This window comes from Mus pahari, unplaced genomic scaffold (genome assembly GCF_900095145.1).
Source record: "Mus pahari unplaced genomic scaffold, PAHARI_EIJ_v1.1 scaffold_6217_U1_1, whole genome shotgun sequence".
NCBI classification, from domain to species: domain Eukaryota; kingdom Metazoa; phylum Chordata; class Mammalia; order Rodentia; family Muridae; genus Mus; species Mus pahari.
Window position 1 is genome coordinate 10,064 of NW_018393046.1, and position 12,481 is coordinate 22,544.

Genomic DNA, 12,481 nt, shown 5'->3' on the forward strand with positions numbered 1-12,481 from the left:
ATATATATATATATATATATATATATATATATATATATATATATACATGTATTAGATATTTTCTTTATTTACATTTCAAATGTTATCCCCTTTCCTACCTAGTTTCCCCTCTGAAAATCCCCTATCCCCTCCCTTCTCCCTCTGTTCCCCAACCCACTGACTCCCATTCCTGACCCTGACATTCCACTATACTGGGCCATAGTACCTTCACAGGACCTAGGGCCTCTCCTCCCATTGATGACCAACTAGGTCATCCATTGTTACATATGCAGCTAGAGCCACAAGTCCCACCATGTGTTTTCTTTGATTGGTGGTTTAGTCCTAGGGAGCTCTGGGGGTACTGGCTAGTTCATATTGATGTTCCTCCACAAATTAACAGCACAGCTGAGAGCCATAGAACAAAAAGAAACAAACTCACCAAGAGGAGTAGAAGGTAGGAAATAGTCAACTCAGGGTGTAGATTAAACAAATAGAAACAAAGAAAACAATACAAAGAATTAGCAAAAGCAAAAGCAACCCCTAGCCAAATTAACTAAAGGGCCAAGAGGAAGTACACAAATTAATAAAATCAGAAATGAAAAAGGAGACATAACAACGGAAATGGAGAAAATTCAAAAAATCATTTGATCCTACTATAAAAGTCTATACTCAACAAAACTGGAAAATCTAGAGGAAATGGATGGTTTTCTTGACAGATGCTACATACCAAAGTTAAATAAAGAGCAGATTAAACTATCTAAACAGGCCCATATTAGGCAAGGAAATAGAAAAAGTCATTAAAAACCTCCCAACCAAAACAAGCCCAGGGACAGATGGATTTAGTGCAGAATTCTACCAGACCTTCAAAGAAGACCTGATACCAATTTTCCAACCAAAAAAGAGAACTTCAGACCAATCTTGCTTATGAATATTGATGCAAAAATACTCAATAAAATTCCAAGAACACATCAAACCCATCGTTTACCATGATCAAGTAGGCTTCATCCTAGGGATGCAAGGTTGGTTTAATATATGAAAATCCATTAACATAATCCACTACACAAACAAACTCAAAGAAAAAATCACATGATCATCTCCTTAGATGCTGAAAAAGCATTTGACAAAATACAACATCCCTTCATGTTAAACATATTGGAGAGATCAGGAATTCAAGGCCCATACCTAAACATAATAAAAGTAATTTACTGCAAACCAATAGCAATTATTAAATTAAATGGAGACATAGTTGAAGCAATCCCACTGAAACGGGGACAAGGCAAGGATGCCAACTCTCCCTTTATCTATTCAATATAGTACTCGAAGTATTAGCTAGAACAATAAGACAACAAAAAAGAGATCGAAGGGATACAAAATGGCAAAGAAGAAATAAAGGTATCACTATTTGCAAATGATATAATAGTACACATAAGCGACCCTGAAAATTCTACCAATGACTTTCCCCAGCTGAAAAACAACTTCAGCAAAGTGACTTAATATAAAATTAACTCAAATAAATCAGTAGCCTTCTTTTACACAAAGGATAAACAGGCTGAGAAAGAAATTAGGGAAACAATTCCCTTCACAATAGCCACAAATTGTATAAAATATCCTGGGGTAACTAACCAAACAAGTGAAAGTCTTGTATGACAATAACTTCAAGTCTCTCAAGAAAGAAGTCAAAGAAGATATCATTATATGGAGAGATCTCAGACGCTCATGGATTGGCAGAATTAACATAGTAAAAATGGCCATCCTACAAAAGGCAATCTATAGATTCAATTAAATCCCCATCTAAATCCCAACACAATTCTTCAAAGACATGGAAAGAGCAATTCTCAAATTCACCTGGAAAGACAAAAAAACAAAAAACAAAACCCCAAATCCCCAAAAAACAAAAACAAAAACAAAGAAACCCTCAGAATAGGGAAAACAATTCTTAACAATAAAAGAACAGTTGAGGGAATCACCATTCCTGACTTCAAGCTTTACTACAGAGCAATAGTGATAAAAACTACGTGGTATTGGTACAGAGATAGATATGCTGATCAATGGAATCGAATTGAAGACCCAGATATAAAACCATACACTTACTGTCACTTGATCTCAGCCAAAGACACCAAAAATATACAATGGAAAAAAGAAAGCATCTTCAATAAATAGTGCTGGTCTTACTGACTGTCTGTATTTGGAAGAATGAAAATAGAATCATGTTTGTCAACTTGTACAAAGCCCAAGTACAAGTGAATCAAGGACCTCAACACAAAACCAGATACAATGAATCTAATAGAATAGAAAGTGGGAAAGAGCCTTGAACTAATTGGCAGAGGGGGAAATTTCTTAAACAGAACTCAATGGCTCATGCTTTTAGATCGAGAATTGAGAAATGGGACCTCATAAAACTAGAAAGCTTCTGTAAGGCAAAGGACATAATCGATAAGAAAAATCAGCAACCTATTGACTGGAAAAAATCTCCACTAACCCCACTTCAGATAGAGAGCTAATATCCAAAATATATAAAGAACACAAAAAGTTAATCACCTAAACATCAAACAAGCCAATCAAAAAATGGAGTATGGTACTAAGCCATGAATTCACAACTGAGAAACAACTAAAGGAATGTCCAAAGTCTTTAGTGATCAGAGAAATGCAAATCAAAACAACCCTGAGAGTTCCACCTTATACCAGAGTGGCTAAGATCAAAACCTCAGGAGATATCCCATGTTGGGGAGGATGTGGAGAAAGAGGAACACTCCTCAATTGGTGGTGGGATTGCAACCTGGTACAACCACTCTGGAAATCAATCTGGAGGTTCCTCAGAAAATTGGAAATACATGTACCTGAAGACCCAGCTATACCATTCTTGGGAATATACCCAAAAGATGCTCCACCATGCCACAGGGGCATGTGTTCCACTATGTTCATAGAGGCCTTATTAGTGATAGGCAGTAACTAGAACAACCTACATGTCCCACAACAGAACAATGGATACAGAAAATGTGGTTCACTTACACAATGGAATACTACTCAGATATTAAGAATGAGGACATCCTGACTTTTGCAGGCAAGTGGATGGAACTAGAAAGTATCATCCTAAGTGAGGTAACTCAGACCCAAAGGACATGCATGGTATTCACTCACTAATAAGTGGATATTAGACAAAAAAGGAAAGAAAATGAAAAAAAACCCATACAGAATACCTAAGATGCAGTCCAGAGATTTCAAAAGGGTCAACAAGCTGAAGTGCCCAACTAAGGATGCCTCAGTCCCACTTGGGAGAGAGAAGAAAGCAATCACAAGTAGGGAGGGAGGGAGGGACTTGGGAAGTAATGTGGATGGAGTGGAGGGCAGTGGGGAATAGAGGAGAACCTGATCTGATGTTGGGTGAGGGAAAAGGATTGAAGCCCTGAGGGCCAACAGAAAGAATATAAACAGGCAACTTCAGGAAATATGAGGTTGGTGGGACCCCCAGAATGCATCAGAAACCTGGGAGGTGAGAGGCTCCCAGGACTCATAGGGAGGGACCTTTGATGAAATGCCTGACAGTAGGGAGAGGGAACTTATATAGGCTACCTCCAGCAGGAAGACCGGACATCAAGTGAGGGATGGGGTTGCCATCCCACAGTCACACCTCTGACCCATAATTGTTTGTCTGAAAGAATTATAGGGATGGAAATGGAGAGGATCCTGAGGAAAAGAAGATCCAGCAACAGGCCCACATAGGGATACAGCTCAAGGGTAGGCCCCAAAACCTGACACTATTAGTGAGGTTATGCAGTGCTCACACAAAGGGATCTATTGTGACTGACCTCTGAAAGAACCAACAAGCAGCTGAGTCAGACACATTTATTTCCACCCAACCAATGGACAGAAGCAGCTGACCCTGTTTTGAATTAGGGAAGGCTTAAAGAAGCTGAAGAGAAGGGCAATTCTGTAGAAGGACCAGCTGATATCAGGCCCCTAACACACATACAGTAGAGGACATCCAGGTCTGTGTTCATTCAGAGATGAAGCACCTAACCCTAAAGAGACTGGAGGCCCCAGGTTGTTTAGAGGTTAGGTGAGGTGGGGGGTGGGGGCATCCACTTGGAGATAGGTAGTGTGGAGAGGAGTTTGGGGATGTCATAGGGTGGATGGGGAGGGGCAGGGAATGGAATGTGGAGCTTAAAAAATGAATTACAAATAAAATTAAAATTAAAAAATTATTCAAATCCAAATGAAGGAATCTCTCATACTTCCCACAAGACATGAAATTAAATTCTAATTTCCATATTATTATTATTATAGTTGGGAAAATACTGCCTTAATTATATTTCAAGTGTTTTGAAAATAAGTTTGAGATCTAAAGATTTTATTCTACTTTCATAAATATAACTTGGTAGATACTAAGAAGAAACCACAATGATTAAACTACAGAGGGATACTACTGCTATATCTGAGATAATATTGCATTTGTATATGTGATTACATGGTTAGAATATAGTTATGTATTTAGATTCTAAAATGTGGGAGAGTTAACAGGCTAACAAAATTTAAAGTCAGTGGCTGATAACTCTATGTAAATGGTTAATTATGTTTCCAAATTACGGGAGTTTTCAAAAAGTCATTCTGACCATTACATTTTCTGTTACAAAGCTACATTGATAGTTGAAACCTACATCTCATCATTGTTTCCCTAAATGCAATATTATATTAAAATATCCTGAAGACTTGCATTCCACATTTGCCTCTTCAGATTAGAATAGGTGACTAGTATTCAATATATTTTTCATCTTGACATGCTTTTCTTTGACTATGAGTGCATAGTAAAGTGAATAGAAATACCATGGCCAAGATGTGAGTGGACAGGAGTACCTATGGCCAGATGACTTCACCAAAATGGTGGTAGGCATTAGAACTTCATCAAATATACTGACTATTCCTTGAATTTAAGTTTTAGAAAGCCTTCTAACTTTTCATTGTCTTTCCAGCTCTGAGTAACACAAACCCTCCGTCTACATCTTTTACCCTTTGCTTGTCATTCCTCTGGAAATATGATTCCTTGACCCTGTTTCTATGTAGTCTGCTTTCCTTGATCCTCAGCATGAAGATCCATCAGAAAATGTCCCTTTTTACAATGGTGTTTTTACAGTTGAGCATTATAGCATAAGCGTAAATGAAGTTGAGTAGGCAATACCAGAGAAATGGAACTAGAACATTAACTGGAAGACCGAATTGAGGTTTTTTTTTTTTTTACCTGTGGGTTTTCTCTTTCTTATTAATTGAAATGTGGAAATAAAAAGACTGGTTTGCATGGGAATATTTACTGACATATAGAGGAGTATGGAGCCAGGGTTTTATAAATGTCAAGAATATAGGAGCATGAGGTACTTAAATCCTCATTACTTCAGTCATCGTTCAACTCTTTCTTTTGATTCATATCCTCTATGAGTATTGATGAGATATCCGAGTTAGCAGTGCCATCATTACAGTAGTTCCTGTCGATACAGCAAAATGTTTCTCTCAGGAGGTCATGGAACATTTGATACATTCCAGGTGCACAGGGTTTACAATTAAGTTTTGCATAACGAAAAAGGTATAACCCTAAAAAGAAGAAAAACAAATGTCATCAACACGCCTCCTTCTAGAACCTCATAATTTTTTTGCAATTAATATGAGCCCAGGGCTGTGGTTGCATCTCATCTATTTATCTCTAGTTATATTCAGCCAAAATGCCTGTCTTCCTCCAGAGTCAGGCCTTGCTCTGTGTCTTAAGAACCCATGGAATCTGAGCTTTCCTCTGCATCTTAAGTACAAAATGTGTGGGTAATACTGGAGACATTTTTGCATGTGTTTCTCAAAGACTTGCTTACCTGAGAAACGATCATAATAATAATAGTTTTCTGTGGTACAAGTCCTGTTTTGTGTCCATAAGTCAAACTTCCAGCATGATCTCATGGAAGTGCGGCATTTGAACCCATCATGGTGCGAACATAGATTACAATATTTAATCACTAAAGGAAAGGGAGATTTTTAATGTTAGATCTATGGAAAATAACTACTTTAGAAAGTCAAAATTATACAAACCCAATGAGAAATGTGGCACTCTTACACCACCCCCTGATATTATTAATGGCAGCAATGATTCCCTCCAAGAATTCCTTACTCATTCACAAATCAGAACTATATATAGAAGACCCAGAAGAAGTGAGTGAGGTATGGAGAGGGACAGTATGTAAATGGTTCAAGAACTCCTCGTATAGTAGTATGATTTTTTCAATAAATGCAAACCAAATATACTGTACAGTTAAATGCCAGCACTCTTTCTCCTGTAAAGAGAAGGAAAATTCACCTTAAGTCATTTCATAGTAGCCCCATAGTGAAGTATACAAATCTCTTCTCCTACAGCCTAACATTCTCTTCTTTTTCCAGGCCTTACCTACATCCATAAGGAGAATTATGAAAACACTCAGCAGAAGTTTCTGAAACATAATTGGGCCTCCTTCTGACAAAGTACCACCAAGATGTTCCAGCTATATTTATTTCCATCATCTGCCCTCAGGCATCCAACTAGAGACAGAGAATCATAAATTTAAGGTCAAACCAAGTGAATCTTCTCAATAATGTTCCAAGAATAGGGTACATCCTGTCTGTGTTTATATTTCTGCAACCACTTGGAACTAAGCCTACACAGACACTTTGTAACCTTTTATTGGATCAATCATAAGACATCAGTTCGTACTGTGTTTTAGTTAGCTTTTCAATTGCTGTGAAGAGACACTATGACCAAGGTAACTCTTAAAAAGGACAACATTTAATTGGTGTTGACTTACATGTTCACTAGTTTAGTCCATTATCATCATAGCAGGAAGCACTGTCCAAGAAGTCATGGTACTGGAGGAGACAAGAGTTCTAAATCTTGTTCCAAAGGCAAAGGAGGAGAATCTCAAAGCCCACGATACATTGACACACTGTATAATTCTGCCACTCCATGGGCCAAACAAAATTAAACCACCACACACTGGAAGATAATCTCTTGACTCTTCATTTGTTTGTATTGATTTATTAACTACATGTCTAAGCTTTGAATCTACATGGTGGCCTTTCAGATATGATAAAGCCAAGGCAGTAAAACACTTGTGAGTGACTTAATTAGTCCTTTCCAGGGACCACAATCTTCTTGACTTGCTTTTCTATTACATCTAGAAAACTTTCAGGTCCTTGCACAGTGTGGTAACAGAACCTGAGCTTCACACTTCATCTGTATTCTGAGTGTTCAGGCTCTTTCTGAGTGGGTAGAAGAACCTTAGGAAAAGAGACAAGAGATTGAAGGAAAGGTGGCATCAGCTTTTCATGTGTTTAATTCGTTATTTTTTCCAAGGAAGACAAAGACTATAATGATGACAGTGGCACGGACTCACAGCTAAAGGAATGTATGACAGATTGGCATGTGGAAGAGAACTTTACTGAGAGTTCCAGGAGTGTTACATTTTCCCGCTAACCCTCAGTTTGGTACCACCTTCCACCTTTACTGTGAAACACACTAATATATAGATGTAATAGCAAGACTCACTGAACACCCTTTCTTCCTGTCTTCCCTGCAGTGTTCAACTATATTTGTGATTACATGGTTTTATTTTATTTGTGTTCATTTTCCTTTCCTTTCTCTAGTCACTGGTTTCACATATTGACGTCCTCCCTATCTCTTCTGTGTCTAGCTTATGCCCTGAATATGTCATGTCATCAGGATTATGATGGAAAGACAAATGGCATGACTGGATACAGGCAATCTGGAAGAAGTCAGAGAATGGTCCAAAGGTCTTTAAAGTGACTGACAGTCCTACTTCTAAGCTTAAAAAAATGAAATTCCTGATTATAAGTTTGTAAATTCTATTACTGCATGGTTGATTGGCAACAAAATTGACAGGCTTTTCTGTGGTGTGGAGAGAGTGAATAGGACACTCATTAATCTGAGAAGATTAGTTCCCAAAACCTGAATTATTTACTATTCAATGTAACCCCTCACCACACACAAAGCAAGACAGAAGCTCAAGTGTCCTGCCTGCCTACACTGTGTCTATGATCCAAAAGGTGAAAAGAAGTGCTATTTATAGATACAAGGACTCTCCGAGGCAGCTGTTATAACTTAGTAATTCTCTGACAGCAATGTGGGCTAGAAATAACTGAACTATTTTTGTTGATAAAGATGAAGAGATGTTAGAGACAAAATGGCTTCTCACTAAGGCAACAAGGGTGCACACCTGCCAGCTCTTCATTTACAGTCTAGAGTCAGGTTCCTAAGGTTGGAGCATTGGATAATTTCTACTCTACAACAGTGATGAGTGAGGGACAATTGAAAGGCTTTCTCTGACAAGTAAAAATACGTTTCTCTCTGCCACATAGAGTCTACAGTTACTAGTAGATCACACTGAGGCTAGAAATCTCTGTGAATCTGACTGGGCTTTAGAATTTACATGCCATTGTTTGAAAGAATTCCCATAGTGATTTGAAGACTCCTTTAATGGGACTCACATTTGGAACATGTGAGACTGAGTGTAATTCACAGCCCCAGATTCTTCAAGTTAAGTGCTCAAGCTCATGTCACTCAGGAAAAGTCTTTATTCCAGGCTATTAAAATATCATGGGTTTTCAATGTTTAAACACATTGATGGAATGCCTCATTCCCAGTCTTATATAGTTTCTCTGGGAAACTCCAATATTTTTCTAAGAATAAGAGTGATAGAATATTTAGATCTATATAAAAATTGTTAAGAAGGAAATGAAACTCTCCTTCTGTCTCTAATTCTGGGGAGAAACAATGTAATTAACTATTTTTTGTCCAATATTATTTCCCTACATATATTAAAGTCTATGTTCACATGGTTTATATGTCAATATATATGTTGTTATGACATTACCACTTAATGAATTATTGTCTAAATTATCTCCTAACATTGTTATTCTTTCTAAAAGGTGAGTACTAGAATTAAGAAAACATCTAATAAGCCAATCATCAGATGATGCTTCAGTCAGAGTTCCATTTGAGAAGTTGTAACTCCAGAGACAACAGCCGACCAAGGCCTAAGGGTGACTCTCTGTCATGGGATGAGGAAGAACCTGGCAGCTGTGGATAGCTGTAGGAGTTGTCTGAAAAGGTTCAGCTGCCCACATGGCTTTAGTATGGTTTGCGAGTTTGAGTGGGTAGGAAACTAAGAACAATTTCTTCTAGGTGGCCTTTGCAATCTGGGCTCAACCTCAGGACAAGCTGAATTCTCTCATTTACTTGAGCCAACTGATTAGTTAAAGAGATAAATTTAGCTATGAGTCATGGAGAGAAATCTGGAGCTGTACTTCCACAGCCCAGAGTAGTCAAAGGCACATTTAGAGGGTTATGGCCCTAGGAGCTTCCACAGATGTGTGTGGAGTCTTGCTTTCTTTCTCCATCTACAGTATTTACTTCTAGGGATTTTATGAGGGTCTCTGAACATTCTTTCTCTTAGGTCAAACTCTGAGGCTCAAGCAATTTTCTTCTAGAATACCAAGAAGCTCTGATCCAGAAAGATTTGAAGGGAACCTGATCCCAGATCAAATCCAGATTCAGGCAGTTCCCAAGTTTAACTGCACCAATCCTGCCAATCCCTTTATGTTATACCAGAGGCATGATCCTGTGTACTCGCAGGGCATTCCATCTAGGGAATCACAAACACTCAGCTCTTCCCACACCAAGGGCCAAGGTGATTGTTTCTGAATCTGACAGTGACTCTCATAAAAATGGGGCAGAATCTCTAAATAGTAATTCAGATATCTATGACATATTAGATATTATTCTCTCTATTAGTCTGTTAGGACCATGACAGGATAGGGTAACTGACTTCTCAAACCACAGAAATGTATTTTTGCATTGTTAAGAATGGTAGAAGTCCAAGATCAAAGTCTCAGTGGGGTTATTTTTTCTTAACCTTCTTTTCTTGGTAGATAGCCACCTTCTTCTTGTGTCTTTACACCCAAATCCTTAGTTTCTGTTTTCATCTGTTCAGGTACTAGTCATTGAGTTAGGTGCTACCCATATGTCCCCATTTGGTCACTATCACATCTGTAAAGGCTCTAATCACAAATATGGTCACTTTTCAACATACTGAGGATATCAGCTCAAGCTAGACACACAGAACATGCAAGATAATTCAGTATACAAGAAAGACTCCCATGAAGCAAACAATACCATGGCCCATCAGCAACAACATTTAAATAACAAAGACATTAATATGGTATTATATTTCTTTTATTCTAATATCTATTTTGAAGAAAAATTCCCTGAATTCATATTTAAGGAACATGATCAGGAGACTGGGAAATTAGTATTTAATTTGATCCTGGATCAATCCATTACAACGTGGGAGGTGAAGTGTTCCCTGGCCACCATTCTCTACCTAGCATTCTGAGCACTGCATTTGGAGCACCACTTAAGGTCTGAAATTATTAGATCAAAACTTTGTTCCTCGAGATATTCAAGCTAATTTTCAACCTACATTCCACATTCTCTGTTTCCATTAAAGTGTTCCCACACTTCTTCCTGATTCATTTGTTCTAAACACACTTAGTGCCATAACTGTATTTCTAGTACTTAGAAGCTCTGAGGGGATAGATTCAGTGTCTTGTACTAACAGAGCAGAAAGACAATAGTTAAGTAACCACACATACGCTTGTTTCATAGTAACATGGACTTCACATTCAAGGTAATGACACAGGATAGCTGTGTGAAAATGGACAGGTATGCAGATGCTACAGAGAGACAGTGTTTGGTCAAGATGGCCACAGTAAGGGGAAGTGTTGTTGCTACCTTTAAATAGTTCTTTGAATAAGACTGACCTGGCTCTCCTATATAGTTCATGGAAATAGTCAAAATTAAATGATAAAGTCTTCAGCTCCAAGACTAGAAAAGCAAATGCCTATGACTACTATCTGCCAATGTTATTCTTAATATGATTAATCCTCTCTGCCTTATGCAGGGTGTGGACAGTGGGAGAGAGAGGAGAAGACTACACCATGGCATAATTTCTATGTCATATGCAGATAGTGAACCTTCAGCTTACAAAGAATTATAGGATCCAGCATACTCTGTAAAAGCAGATAAAGACAGAAATTCTTTAAAACTCAAAATAGGAGTAAACCTTAGATCTCTAAAGAAGGACTCAAAAATCCTTTTATATGACTTAAGGAAGAATCCCTGAAGAGACTTTACAGGAGAGTGGAGAACATATAAAAGGTGAAGATGGTATGGCCAACTGTTCTGTTTGCTTTTCTTACTTCTGTGACAAAGTGTCTGACAAATATAACTTTTTTTTTTTTTTTTTGATTTTTCGAGACAGGGTTTCTCTGTATAGCCCTGGCTGTCCTGGAACTCACTCTGTAGACCAGGCTGGCCTCGAACTCAGAAATCCGCCTGCCTCTGCCTCCTGAGTGCTGGGATTAAAGGCGTGCATCACCATGCCCGGCTCCCAAATATAACTTTCAAAGGACAGATCTGTTTGGGTTCCAGTTTGAGGACTCAGCTCATGGTGGTGGGAAGGCATGGTATCAGGGGTCTGAGGCTGCCGATCACATGGTCTCTGAGGTTAGAGCAGAGGGAGGTATTGCTGGCTCCGACATCACTTTATCTTCTAATTCAGTCCAAGACCCCTAGCATGGATGGCAATGGGTCTTCCTACCTCAGTTAACACAGACTATTAATCAGAAGATTGTCCTCAAAGTGATGCTGGATCTTGTCAAGGTGACAATATTGACCATCACACAAACCTAAGTTTTAGTTATCTTAGAGGATGCCAAAAATACAATTTAATAACCAGTATCTGTCTTGCCTGGCCTGAGGCTCCTAATGTAGAAACATACGTGTATTTAAAACACATATCATGTATCATATTTTCAGTTTTTGCAAGAGCCATTTATATTTCCTATGGTTAAATTTTATTTTATTTTTCCAAGGAAAAATAAAGTAAGATTATGAGATAATATTTCAGGAACTGACAATAAATCAATTATAAAGAGGCCAAAAACAGAAGAAAAATACATGCTCCATAGGAAGAAAAGTTTGAGGTGATTCACCAAATTTCTTTACTTTTTATAACCATAAATAGGGATCTCTTCACAGACTCTTGAGGCTGTTTCATACACTGAAGTCACTGACCACTTCATCACAGGAAAAGACTTAAAGAAAAGGAAAAACATGGATGAAACATAGAGCCAGAGGAGAAAGGATTCTGGGGGAACAGAAGAGAAGATACAGAAGAAAAGATGTATACCATTTGCCCTGTGCATTTGCTAGAAGAAACCTGATCCTGCTCTAGCCACTGGTCTGGTACAGAAATTGTTGTACAGTGGCTAGGAAGGCTTGGCATCAGAAGTAAACTGTAGGGTAGTTTTGCTTTACCTGTGTGATAGGCACAGTTGAATGTCAGTGAGCCAGACTTGAGGCTTTCTGTAGCACATCAAAGCAATTCTAAGTTACATATTAATGTAGGAGATTCAGAAG

General features: G+C 38.2%; 1 protein-coding gene across 1 annotated transcript; it reads right to left on the minus strand.

The window, feature by feature from the left end:
- Positions 1-5,303: 5,303 nt before the first annotated feature.
- Positions 5,304-6,456, minus strand: LOC115063341. The gene is made up of 4 exons (XM_029534722.1): positions 6,395-6,456; positions 6,261-6,284; positions 5,829-5,969; positions 5,304-5,559 (listed from the first exon to the last, which is right to left on the minus strand). Exons 1-4 carry the CDS (start codon positions 6,444-6,446, stop codon positions 5,363-5,365), a joined length of 414 nt encoding a protein of 137 aa, XP_029390582.1. The 5' UTR covers positions 6,447-6,456; the 3' UTR covers positions 5,304-5,362.
- Between the last annotated feature and the right edge of the window lie 6,025 nt (positions 6,457-12,481).